The 14133-nt window shown below is 39.6% G+C and overlaps 1 protein-coding gene across 4 annotated transcripts in view; it reads left to right on the top strand.

Annotated features, from left to right (window-relative positions):
• Positions 1-12248, top strand: part of LYRM1 (LYR motif containing 1) — a 24148-nt gene extending 11900 nt beyond the window's left edge. For all 4 annotated transcript variants that reach the window (XM_023513829.1, XM_023513828.1, XM_003790695.3 and 1 more), the window contains exons 2-4: positions 3732-3890; positions 9605-9697; positions 11269-12248. In XM_023513829.1, the coding sequence (XP_023369597.1) occupies positions 3732-3890; positions 9605-9697; positions 11269-11385 (369 nt within the window). In that variant the 3' untranslated portion in view covers positions 11386-12248. The remainder of the gene's footprint in view (positions 1-3731; positions 3891-9604; positions 9698-11268) is intronic.
• The last annotated feature ends 1885 nt before the right edge of the window (positions 12249-14133 follow it).

The raw sequence follows: 14133 nt of genomic DNA, 5'->3' as shown, positions 1-14133 counted from the left end.
GCACCCAGAGGGACAGCTTGAGGCTCTGTATCAAAAAAAAAAAAAAAAAAAGAATATACTTACTATACTTTGAACTTCTTTTGAAAATAATGTAATTAATGATCTTTTAAAAATTTTTGAGGCACACCTAAGATCCTTTCATGGCACCCCACTGTGCAGTGGCACACTGGTTGAAACTCACTGGCTTAGAGAAATAAATGTTGGTTTGAAGCCATTAAATCCAAAGGGAGGAAAAACTATTTGGGAAGAGGGAGTTTTTCTAAATGAGCTGCTTTCTAGGAACAAAGACAAAAATATAAACCAAAAGGAAAAAAGCTTTTTAAATTTTTTTATATATGGTTCATTCTGTTTCCAGAATCATAAGCTTTCTATAGCATGAGATATTTGCATTTATCTGGCAACATGTATTGAATACTAATTATGCACCTTTCTAGGTGCTGAGAAATAAGCAGTAAATAAGATGAATGTGGTTGCTGTCTCCATAAAGGTTAGAGTCTATTGGGGAAAGACATTAACAAACCATTACTTAAGTGATGAGTGTTACACAGGAGTATCAGGAGTTGTGGAAAGGTTCAACAGAGAGACCTGACCCAATGAGTGTGGCAAGAGGAAATGAGAGGATTTTCTGAGAAAGCCATGTCTTCACTGGGAACTGAAGGGTGAATAGAAGTTTGTAGGTAAAGGGGGGGTTTCTGGGGAGAACCTTCTAGAATGAGGGAACAGCATGGGTATGTTGCACTAAAGCAAGAAAGAATATGGTTCTCTCAAATAATTGAAAGAAATACAGTAAGAAAAGAATAGAAGTGTTTTTCTTGCCTTTTCTCTTAAGACTTGGACATGGTAGGCTAGATTTGATAATAGCACACAGTGGTGAAAACAGCTTCAGACCCTCTGGAAATCTTTGGAACTTAGGTTTCCTGGGTCGCTTGATATTGCAGACGGAGATGTATGTTAAATTCCTTTCAGGATTAGTTTGCAAAACATTTAAACATTAATTAAAATGTTTTGAAAATATTCCTACCTAGTACCAATTGTTAGTACTGCTTATTACCTTGCGTAACCTAATTGCAAAGCTCAAGTATCAGATTATGATATATGATCAGTTACGAGTTTGAAGTGGTAGTTCTTAGAGTAGTAGAAGGAAACCAATTAAAGTCTGGCTTTGGAGAGGTGGTACTGTGACTGACCTTCACCTTCCTCATGTGTCTCTCAGTCGAGGAAGTTTCATCTGTTAATGACAGGAAAGTGAAGCAATCATTAATAAATGTTACAGACTCCCTGCCCTTGACAGGAACTGACTCACGTATTTTCATATGAAACCATGGAGTTTTAGAGAGAGCCAGAAACTCAGAAACCTGTTTCCTTACCAGGAAAAATGTCATCATCTCATCTGGGTTTTTATTACAATTAGCCACAAAGTATGATGTTCTTTCTTGGTTTTTATGAATTCCTTTTAAGCATTTTTTCTGTGAAGCATTGTGGACTCAGAATTAGTATTGAATATATCTTTGGTTTTTTAACCTTTGAATTAGGTGAAGCAGTGCTTTCAAGCTTTTCATCAACTGGCTCATTCCTTGCTCGAAAATAAATCTCAGGAAAGATACCCAGGGTCAGGATAGGCAGGAAGGGCACTCAAATTCAAAAGAGAAATTCTCTGTAAGGTCAATCCTTTGCAGATACTTAGGATTTCTAAGTAAACACACTTTCTTCCAGCTCCCATGAGTATTCTTTAGCTGCCCAAATTGTCATAATTTCAAGACGACCTTGAAGCATAGTATGTCCTCACGCCTCCCCATTGTGTTGGAAATGGACCATATTCTTTAAAAGCAGTAAGCAGCCTATTTCATGATCCTATTTCTGCCTATTGGAGGAAAACCCAGGATTCAGAATGAGGTGTCCGAGTGCCTGGCCCTGCTGTTTACTCACCAAATCTGCCTATCTTGTTCAAGACGGTGCAATAGTCAGTATTCTATTTCCAACTAATGAGAATCTTCCAGTAGTGGGGGTTTTTTTCTATCTTCCCTAAATTTCTTCTAGATACAGATATATAAATAATAAAAAAAAAGATAGTCTGAATTTTTTGCATAAGTTAAGTAGAAGAAAAGGAAACACCTAATGCCCAGCAGTAATTGGGATATCTTTCAAACAGTGGACTGAATTACAGTAGTGTTGAATGTATGAACTAAAACTACATGTAACAACATGGATGAATCTCATGAATTTGATAGATAAAGCAAGTTGCAGAGTTTTTGTATGTATAGTTTTGAAACTTACAAAACAATGCCATATAATGTTAAGTATAAAGATATGTATGGCAATGATAAAAAAATTCAGGATAGTGTTTCCTTCTAGGAGGGAGGAAGGGGTACAATGGCAGTTTCAACTATACACATAATTTTTCTTGAAGGCCTATTTTGAATACACAGCTATTACATTATTCTTTATATCTTTTTGTATCTGAATTATTTTGTCACATGAGAATTTTACTTTAAAAAATATAGTTAAGGGCAGTGCCCATAGTTCAGTGGGTAGGGCGCCAGCCACATACACCAAGGGTGATGGGTTCAAACTCAGCCCAGGCCAGCTAAAACAACAATGACAACTGCAACAACAACAACAACAAAAATAGCCAAGCATTGTGGTGGGCTCCTGTAGTCCCAGCTACTTGGGAGGCTGAAACAAGAGAATCACTTAAGCCCAAGAGTTTGAGGTTGCTGTAAGCTGTGACACTGTGACACTCTACCAAGGGTGACAGAGTAAGATTGTCTAAAAAAAAAATTTTTTTTTATATATTTAGCTTTATGGAATACACTTGGGTTGGTTCTCATTTAGCCAAGTCCTCTGACATTAAACTGATGTTTCAGAGTAAAATGCCAGAGGGGCCACAAGATCATTAGTCATCTGAAAGATTTTTGGTTATATTTACTGTACAGTTCTTATCAGAAAAGTAGACTGATTTTGAGAAGTATTTTCAAAGACGTTTAAAAGAGAGTTTGCAACCTGAGAGCCTCTGGATAGAACTGGGCCTATAATTTGTTTGTCCTGCCTGGTACTCACATTTTCAAAAGTGATGACTTAGTGTCTTTTTTTGAGATTTTCTATTTTAAAGATCTGGATTGCCACCTCTTTTTACACCATCAGGAATCTGGCATCCCAAGGCCTTCATTACTACATGGCAAGAGCTTGTGGGAGCTGAGTAGCAACTGTTCCCTTTCCAGTTAGCCTTTGTCCTTATCCAGCCAGTTTCCCTCATTTATATCACCTGCCAGGCCCAGGAGGCACTTATTTGCAACCAGTGCACTAAATCCCAGTTCTCACATAACCAGGAAATTCAGTTATCTAAGGTATGTTTTCTCCTAGGCATTCAGGTTAACAATATAATTTTACCAGAATATACACTGAAAGCATCATTTGTAACATATTCTGGTAAGACTGGTTTAAAGAGTAGTAAATGTGAATTTTGGTCTTGCTATGTTCATAAACATGGCCTTCATGGTAAATAATGTGGTTAAGCAACCCTCAATCATGTGATAAGGTACAAAGCCATCTGAGAGCTTGTGTTTCTACTTTGCCTTTCTGGCAATGCTACCCAACAGATCTTTTGAGAAAGAGCAGTTATTTCTGGGCTAATTAAAGATCTTGATTTTTAAAAATGTACATCTGCCTAGCTGCCTACTGTCAAATTACATTTTTATGTAAATTTTCCCTCTTCTATTTTGGTGGTCTGGAAGATGACAACGGCAACACGACAAGAAGTTCTTGGCCTCTACCGCAGCATTTTCAGGCTTGCAAGGAGATGGCAGGCGGCATCAGGGCAGATGGAAGACACCATCAAAGAAAAACAGTATATACTAAATGAAGCTAGAACACTGTTCCAGAAAAACAAAAATGTAAGTAAGTCAGTCCCACATGGAGATTGCAAGGAGGAGAATAGTTTCTGGTGTTCGTTCATTCCTTTTCTGTTCTCAATTGAGAGGACAGAGTGGCATAGTCACGGTGGCAGAGTGGGAGCAGACAGAGGCACAGCTTGGCTAGATTGTTGGACCATTGGAAAGTCAAGGGTAGACTGTGCTTCTGTGTTCACTTGTTCCGGGTCTCAGTCCAGCCTGTAGTCCTCAGACATAGCATCCTCAGAAGACCCCATGAACAAGGTGACATGAGTCAGCCAATGAGAGTTTTCAGAGGAGGAGCTGTTTCTCACACACTGTCTTTTGCCAGCCGCTCCCACAGGAGGTATGCAGGGAAATGTTTTTTTCAATTCATAAACTATTCAAAGCCTCCAAATATAAACCCATTCAGAGGAAAGAGAATAGTATTAGACACAGAGTTCCCTTCATAATTTAGCTTTGAACTCAAGCCTCTTTGGCTAGCAGAGTGAGGTTGCCCTTTGGGACCATAGAATTGGGTAAAATAGTGCTTCCGTTAGCTAGTTAAACAGAACTGTGTACCCAGATACCAGGGAGCAAAATTTGACCCAATCCAGCCCAATAAGTTGTTAGCTCCTTGGGAAGACCCACCTAGCACTAAGCATGAAAGAGGCTTTTGCCCCTGAATTTTCTTCACCCTTCTTCTCACAGATCTGATGGATTGAGTGCTGTTCCCCTCATGAAACTTCTTAACAATCTGCTCTCACTAGTTTTCCTTCCTGGACCTCTGACTGTCTCTTTTTGGCCTTGTCATTTTCACAAACCATCCTACCACCTGTAGGTCCTCTGAAGATCAGCCCTCTGCACTTAGTGCTAAGTGCAACATACAACCACCTATGGTTTCAGGTCTCACATCTGAATACCTAGCCTTGGCCTCTGTCTGGCCACTTGGAGGACCTCACCACAGCATGGTCCACAGCAGAGTCACCTTTCCACAAGAGCAGCCGCCCTTCCCAACCAGCTCATTGCTGTCACTACTCTGCAACTTTGTTCTCATTCCTCATTCAACAAATATTGAAAGACCCACCATGTGCCACACAGCAGACTAGATGTTGAGGGCATATAAGTGAGCAAAACCAAGACAGGTGCCCTCAAATATGTGTGAGAGTTAGATGGGAAAAAAACATAAAATTACAATTGAGACAAGTGCTACCAAAGAAACCCTCCTAAACTATAATACCTTACTCTTCTGAAGCTTCCCTGCTTCTTAAGGCCATCTTAAAGAGAATCTTTGTGAAGATTCTCTTAACCCTTCTGACCTTTCCTCTAAAATCCAACTCCAAAAAAGCATAAAAAGTTATTAGTGGCTGGGTATCCATAGCTCAGTCATTATGGCCCTAGTCCCATGCTCCGGGGTTGGTGGGTTCAAGCCCAGCCCCAAACTGCTAAACAAAAAAATACGAGGTGTTGTGGCAGCCGCCCATAGTCCCAGCTATTCGGGAGGCTGAGGCAAGAGAATCACTTGAGTCCAAGAGTTAGAGGTTGCTGTGATCTGTGACACTACGGCACTCTATCAGTGAGACTCTGTCTAAACAACCACAACAAAAAGTCACTAGTCTATGTACCCCATGAGGTCCATAAACAATTTTCTGAGGAATAGAAATAAAAGACTACAACTGCTATTTCTATTTATTCTTTTTTATCCTTTAAAAAGTGTTTTGTATATATTTATAATGAATTTATTAGTATGTTTATAATTTATAAATTAATACTTTTTTTGAGATAGAGTCTCACTCTATCACCCTGGGTAGAGTACCTTGTCATTTTAGCTCAAACTCTTCAGCTGAAGTGATCCTCTTCCCTTAGCCTTCTAAGGAGCTGGAGTACAGGCACCTGCCACACCTGGCTAGTTTTTCTATTTTGAATAGAGATGAGGTCTCACTCAGGCTGGTCTGGGACTCCTGAACTCAAGCAATCCACCTGCCGTGGCCTCCCAGAGTGGTAGGATTATAGGTGTGAGCCACTGTGCTAGCAATTAATACATTTATAAATCAATATAAATATATATATGGGCACTGAGGGATAAGAATTTTTTTGTTTTTTTTTTGATACAGAGTCTCACTTTGTCACTCTTGGTAGAGTACTGTGATGTCATAGCTCATAGCTACCTTAAACTCCTGGGCTTAAGTGATTCTTTTGCCTCAGTCTCCCAAGTAGCTGAGACTACAGGTGCCCGCCACAATGCCCAGCTATTTTTAGAGATGAGGTCTTGCTCTGGCTCAGGCTGGTCTCAAACCTGTGAGTTCAGACAATCTACTCTCCTCAGCCTCCCAAGTGCTGGGATTACAGGCATGAGCCACTGCACCCAGCTCAAGAATTTTTTTTTTTTTAATTTGAGACCGAATCTCATTTTGTTGCTTCAGGCTCAAGTACTATGGCATCATAGCTCAGAGCAACCTCAAACTTCAGAGCCCAAATGATCCTCTTTCCTCAGCCTCCTGAGTAGCTGGGACTATAGATGCCCCACAATGCCCAGCTATTTTCAGTAGAGATGGAGTCTCACTCTTGCTCAGGCTGGTCTCAAACTGCTGAGCTCAAGCAATCCACTTGCCTCAGTCTCCCAGATTGCTAGAATTACAGGCATAAGCCACTGCACCCAACCTGAAGTGTTTTAATGAAAGGAGTTGGTGATCAAAAGGTTTAGAGACCCTAAATAGTTGTTCATATTCTTTTTCTTCTTTGCTTCATTTATGTTGGCATGATCTTGTCATTTCTTTGAGCAAGTAGACAATGTCTTATACTTAATATTATCACATGGGATCTTCCTGCCTTAATGACTGTCACTAAATTAATGAGCATTTATGACAACTTTGATTCAACTGAACTACAGAAAGTCTTCCTCAGTTTCTCTGCTCCTCCCCTAACCCTGTGGTGGCCACCCTATTCTGAATTCTTAGAACAATCTGTTGCAGTTATTATCCTCGCTGATTATGAAGCACTGTGCCTTTTCTGTACCTATTTGTATCAGACTTGTTCTGCCTAGGTAATAACTTTGGTAGTGGAAAGCTGTGTTTAACCTGGTGTTGGGGATACTGTAGTACATGTCCAATAAATCTCTGTAGGTTTACTCAGCTAAGACTACTCAAGACTCTTTGGATTTTCACTTATTGTAATAATCCTTCCTTTGCTTCTTAGATTGACCCAAGGAGTAAGCCAGAAGGGGAGGTGTGTGTGCCACTGATGGTGCAATGTACTTGAGATTATTTGGGGGTGGGAGAAGAGGTACATGGGTTTTTAATTTTAAGATATGTACTTGTTTTAGAATTTATTAGAAAGAAAAGGGAATATCACACAATTTCACAAATACTACAGCTTAGGAGAGTCAGTCCATTTAAAGAAAAATTTTAATGATAGCATAGGTAGCATATATACATGGCAAAATCATGCAGGCCACCCATGAATAGTTGTTTTGGAGTCCTGTAGCCCAAACTTACTCAGATGGACAGCTGGAGCCCCAGAAGCCGCAACCCCCTTAACTATATCTTTGTCAGGGGGTTTCCCTTTCTCCCCAGTCTCTGTGCAGATAAAAGAGTTTCTTGTAACTTCAGTTCCTCTAAGAGCTTAATAATCCAAAGGTACCCGATAAATTATTTTAAATTTCAATGGGCAAATGGGAACATGGAAATCTATTCCCAATGTGAACAGAAGAGCAATAACTTCTGAGAATCAGAGGTCAGAAAACTTGAGTCTCTGCCCCAAGGGACTTAACTGTGGTTCTCTGTATTACTGTTCCTGGAACTCTTGTCCTCTGCTGTTAAGAGGTAGCCTAGGACAGGAACTCCCTTAGAGTTTCTAAGCCACATGGACACGTCCCACATGGATTTTGCTGTGGGCGTCATCTGGGGCTGATGCAATCCTAGCTCTATTTGGAGGCCCACTTGCAAACTTGTAGTAATGCCACGTCTTGATTCATTTTCCTTCCTTGGAATAAAAGTTTATCCCCTTCTCCTACTTGGCTTTCTGTTTTTCAAATGAACTTTCCTTTCCTTTACTTGAAAGTAGATTATCATGATTTGGCTATCTTGGAATTTCAAAAGCACTTTGTTCTCTTTGCTAACGAGCAAGGCATTTTACTGTTTCAAATAAGAGGTAGAGCATTCTCTAATATCTTAGGGGTTTTGGACTGCACTTCAGAAACAATTCGGTGACTTTTAGTTTATTTTTTATTTTTATTTTTTGAGACAGAGTCTCACTTTGTTGCCCTTGGTAGAGTGCTGTGGCATCATAGCTCACAGCAACCTCAAACTCTTGGGCTTAAGCGATTCTCTTCACTCAGCCTCCCAAGTAGCTGGGATTACAGGTGCCCACCACAATGCCCAGCTGTTTTTGGTTGTAGTTGTCGTTGTTTGGCAGGCCCCAGCTGGATTTGAACCCACCAGCTCCAGTGTATGTGGCTGACGCCCTATAAGCTATAGGCACCGAGCCACCAGTTTATTTATTTGTTTATTTATTTTTATTTTATTTTTTTGAGACAGAGTCTCACTATGTCAGTAGTGTGCTGTGGTATCACAGCTCACAGCAACCTCAGACGCTTTAAGCAATTCTCTTGCCTCAGCCTCCCAAGTAGCTGGGACTACAAGTGCTGACCACAATGCCTGGCTATTTTTGTTGTAGTTGTCATCATTTAGCTGGCCTGGGCTAGATTGGAACCCACCAGCCTGGGTGTATGTAGCCAGTGCCATAACCACTGTGCTACAGGTGCCAAGCCTGACTTTAAGTTAAATCAGTGTGGGGGGTGTATGTGAAGAAGCACTCTCATTTAGTGTTATTGGTAATAAAATTTATAGTTTTTGGTTGGAATATAAATTGGTGCAAACTCTGGAAAGTAATTTGGGAATATCTATAAGCATTAAAAATGTTTAAATGTATACTCTTTGTCCTTGCAGTTTTCCTTCTAGGAATTCATCTTTCAGATATATATGTGAGCCAAAAAAAGTTCTGAGGGATCCACAGCAGAATTGTTTATAAGGACAAAAGATTGGAAATAATATAAATGTCCACAAATAGGAGATTGGTTAAATTATAAAGACTTATGTTGGAATTTTGTATAGCTGTTGAAAAGCTATACAGTGGGGCAGCTCTCTATGTTTATGTCAGTAAAAAAGCAATGTTCAAAACAAAGGAAGCTATCATTAGTATAAGGAAAAAAACTAAGCCTCTTAAAAAAAAAAACAAAAACAAAACTAAGCCTGTCAGAGGTGTGCTTATATACATGTGGAAGGGCACACAAGAAACTGCTAATTGTTGTCTCTGGAAAGGGGAACCAGGAAACAAGGGTAAGAGGGAAATGTAGGTTTTACCTTATATCCTTTGGTATTATTTGAAGTTTTTTTTACCATGTGTATTTATTACTTGTTATAACAATTTTATTTATTTATTTATTTATTTTGCTAAGATTAATTTATTCTCTTTTTTTGCAGTTTTAGTCAGGGCCAGCCTTAAACCCACCACCCCCGGTATATGGGGCCGGTGCCATACTCTTTGAGCCACAGGCACCGCCCTATTAGAACAATTTTAAAAGTTTAATCTATAGTAAATTTTAATATTATGTTGCTTTTGATACTTCAAATTATCAATATTTAATAGTAGCTAATGAACTAAAAAAAGTGTGAGAAAGAATACACCTATACTTTATGTCATTAGAAAGAACAGCCTCATTTCTTCTTCCCTTTTAATAGCTCACAGACACAGACCTGATTAAACAGTGTATAGATGAATGCACAGCCAGGATTGAAATTGGACTACATTACCAGATTCCTTACCCTCGGCCAGTAAGTGTGACTCCAGTACCAGGTGGTGGGTACTTATCCTCATCAACCCAGTTATTTCCAGGAATGTGTACCAAGAGGGCTAGTGCCTGCTGAGAAGCCCAGAGCTAATGTGGGAGGCATGTTGGAAATAAGCTATCCTTGCATGCCGCCAACCCCTCACAACAAACTAAAATGTCAATGAATGCATGATTTCTCCTACTTGTACATCTTGTCCACATATGGAGGGAAAACCAGCTCACATGTATATAGCTTTCTCTTTTGACTTTTCATCTTTTCTTAGGGAACGTTTTTATTTTCCTTATAATAAAAGATGGACTTGTTGTTATTAAAAGAATAAAGTTCAAGCATTAAAGGAATGCATGAGGAGTAAGTGAAAATTGTCGAAAATTCTTACCTGATAGAAGTGACCACTATAACTGATTGGACTGTATGACATTGCCAAGATTCAACTCATTGACCTACAAAATCAGCAATATTGTGTTGTATTGGTTCAACCTAATAGTTTGGTACTATATCCTTTTAGTCTTTTCATGTACACACAATTTCTTTTCATATGTGAAATTCTGGGCATACTGTTCTATTGCCTGCTTATTTTACTTTATGTCTTCTGAACATGTTTGTAGACAGCTCTACCTCAGTCTTTTTAAATAGTTGTACTGTGTGCTATTGTAAGAATGTGCCATTGAAGTAGTTGGGGTTCTTCAGAGAAACAGAACCAGTAGGCTAGAGATAGACATATCTAGATATATATAAAAGGAGATTTATTATGAGGAATTGACTCCTATGATTATGGAGGCTAAGAATTCCCATGATTTACCATTTGCAAGTTGGAGACCCAGGAGAAAGCAGGTGTGTATTTCAGGCTAGTTCCGAAGGCTTGAGAACCAAGTTGGCCAATGGTGGAAATCCCAGAAGTTGAGGAGTCCCAGCTCAAACAGGCAGGCAGGGCCCAGTACTTTCTTCTTTTTGCCTTTTTGTTCTATTCAGGCCTTCAACAGACTAGATGATGCCTACCCCCCCAGGAAGGGCAGCCCACTTACAATCCACTGATACAAACACTGATCTCATCCAGAAACATCCTCACGGATACACCCAGAAATGATGTTTAATTAGGGCACCCTACAGCCAACCAGGTTGACAGCTGTAATTTAATTAGCTTGTTACTATAAGGCATTTAGTTTGGTTCCAATTTCCACTATGCAATGAACATCTTTGTAAACATATACTTTTTTCTCCCACTTCTTTGAATTCTCTTCTCTGCTTGTGGATTCATTGTCATTTTTTTTCCTCCATGAAGGAAATATGGCAAAGAAGAGCACAAACTCTAGAACCAGACAGATCTTTGTTCAAATCCTGGCTTTACCACTTAACATATAATCTTGAGCAAGTTATGTAAGTTTTCTCTGAGATTCTATTTTCTTACCTGTTATGAGGTTATTATAAAGATTAATGTTGAGTAAGTATAGAGTTAGCACTTAGCAGGAAGTAGAGTATTTAGTAAATGCTCAATGAATATAACTGCTGCAATGATTATGAGTATGATTCTTAATACCACTATTCTTATTATTCAGATTCATCTGCCTCCGATGGGCCTTACCCCTCTACGAGGCCGGGGACTTCGAAGCCAAGAGAAACTGAGAAAACTTTCCAAACCAATATATCTCAAATCTCATGATGAAGTTTCCTAATCCAGAAGAAAGTTTATTTCTGGGAATGATGAGCCAGCTAGGTCTTGAATGTAAACCAGATGGCAAAACACTTCTTGATTAGCGGCAAAAATTCAAATATTTTGTTAAAATTTCTAAAACTGATTCTCACTCCATGATGTGTGCTCACACATCCCTAGAGTTGGTCAGGGATATGTCAGTTTTCCTGAGTGGATGGCATTAACCCTAGGAGTCATGAACCTTATATCCTCACTGAAGTTACCTTTGGACACAAGACAGCTGAAGGATGGAAAGCTTTTCATGGGAACCCTGTTTACCATATGTGCCAGCTGATGCAAAAACCTCAGCCAGTCACTGAGGATTTTGTGTTGCTGGAATTTTTTGTAGTTAAATTTTTTGCCGTAAAACTATGTACCGTGCTCAGACTTTTTTTTTCAAGTTACAGATTTACTTTAAGATGGAGTGTTTTGTCTATGCTTTTTTTTGTCTTTTGACCCTTCCAATTTCCACATAAATTACCTTTAAAAAGTACATTATTGGTTTGATCATGGGTTTTTATTGCAATTTTATGTGAGACTCATTTCTGTCTTACTTAAATGTGTATGTTTATCTTATCTGAAAGCCTGTGATTACTTAGGATTCACTTACGATCACGAAAGCTCACTTGAAGCTCATACTGCATTCATTATGAGTATTTAACATAATCAAAAAGTACAAGGTCTAAGTTGGCTTTCAAATTATGTCTAAGCAGAAATAGGCAAATGCAGATGAAAATATAAAGGATTTATACCTCTGCATGTACAGAGTCAGGTGACAGTCCCAGGCCAAGTTGTTTGTACATCAGTATCATCCACCCTAACCATAAAGAAGACGGACATCGCCAATAAAGGCAGATCTCTATCGATTTGGGTCTCTCTGTTCTTTTCTAAAATGGATGTATGACTCTCAGAAACAGCAGTTGAAACCTATTCCTATCAATAGGAGCATCTTTTTTCATATTCAGGGTAAATATTACAGAGCTTGGCAATGACATGGAGAACAAATATGGTGCTATATCAGTAGAGTAATAGCGTATGCATGTTTAATATGAGTGCAGCTTAAGTCTGTTTTGTGCTGCTACAACAGTACATGAGACTGGGCATTTTATAAAGAGCAGATATATTTCTTACAGTTCTGGAGGCCTGAAAGTCCAAGTCTGAGGGAGCCACATCTGGGGAGGCCTTGCTTAGTCACTACAAGGTAGAGGCCATCCCATAGTGCAAGAGAGAGCTGAACTATGTTTTATAACAAACCCACTCGATAATGAACCCACACTTGAAGTAGCATCATTAATCCATTTGACTCAATCACTTCTTAACATTCCCACCTCTCAGCACTGTTGCACTGAGTATTAAGTTTCTAACACATGATCTTTGGGAGACACATTCGAAACATAGCATTGTACCCCCGCCCCTCAAATCTCAAATCTGTCTTTCTCACATGCAAAATTGATCCCAATAGTCCTAAAAGACTTAACTTATTTCAGTATCAACTGAAAAATCCAAAATCCAGAATCTCATCTAACTCAGATATGGGTGAGATTCAAGGCATGAATCATCCTGAGGCAAATTTCCCTCCAGCTATGAGCCTATTTTATCTATTTCCAAAATCTAGTGGGGGGATAATCATAGGATAGATATTTCCATTCCAAAAGGGAGAAATAGGCAAGAAGAAAGGAGTAACTGGTCCCAAGTAAGTCCAAAATCCAAGAGGGACAACAATTTTAAATCTTGGGACTCCAGAATAATTTCCTTTGAGTTCGTGTCCTGCATCCTGGGGACACGCTTGGGCAGGGTTTGGGAAGCCAAGGCCTCAGATGGGATTGCCCCTATGGCTTTACTAAGCTGAGTCCATGCAGCTGCTCTCATGGGTTGGAGTCTCATTCCTGCAGCTTTCCCAGGCTGCAGTTGCACACTGGTGTCCCTATGCCTCTGTGGTTTGGGGGATAGCCCCACTCCCATGGCTCCTCTAGGCACTGCCCTAGTGGGAACTCTGTTGTGGCCTTGCTCCTCTAGCTCTGCTGGACATTGCCCTAGCTCTGCCTCTGGAGCTCTGCCTCCGTGACAAGTCTCTGCCAGGGCCCCCAGACTGTCTGCAACATTGTTTGAAATCTGGGTAAAGCCCACCTGGTACTACAGTTTTTGTATTCATTCTCTCTAGCTCGGGCTGGTCTTATGAGCTCAGGTTATCTGCCCTCCTCAGCCTCTCAGAGTGTTGGGATTATAGGTGTGAGCCACCTTGCCAGTCCCTACTTTCGCTGTTTCCTTGAGGTCTTTTCTTACTTTAGGTCATGTCTTGCAAAGTCTGTTTGTGTTCATTTGTCTTTGTGTAGTAATCCAAGGAACCATAAACTATACCAAAGCCAGTTGTCTTGCCCCTAACAAAATGATTTCTGATTCTAGATGCAAAGACAACACTGGTGTGTCTTACACATTGTGGCTTGTTTTTCCTGAATTTCTATCTTAGGTATTGTTGCCTTCCCTGGGTTAAGGACATCAGTGATCATTTGTTTTTTCTGGAGTAGTTGGTCATGAACCACCTGATGTAGATAGTTTACTGTGTCTTTCATTAGGCAGCCTAATTTTTTTTGGCACAGTATAATAATATGTTTTATGAGCTACAATTTGATGTTCTTATATGTATATATGTTATATGCCTGTATTTTCTTTCTTTTTTTTTTTTTTTTTTGAGACAGAGCCTCAAGCTGTCCCCCTGGGTAGAGTACCATGG

Source organism: Otolemur garnettii, unplaced genomic scaffold (assembly GCF_000181295.1).
Source record: "Otolemur garnettii isolate 467f Iridium unplaced genomic scaffold, OtoGar3 scaffold00044, whole genome shotgun sequence".
NCBI lineage: Eukaryota > Metazoa > Chordata > Mammalia > Primates > Galagidae > Otolemur > Otolemur garnettii.
Note: the sequence above shows the minus strand (reverse complement) of the source record. Positions and strands in the feature narration are given on the sequence as shown.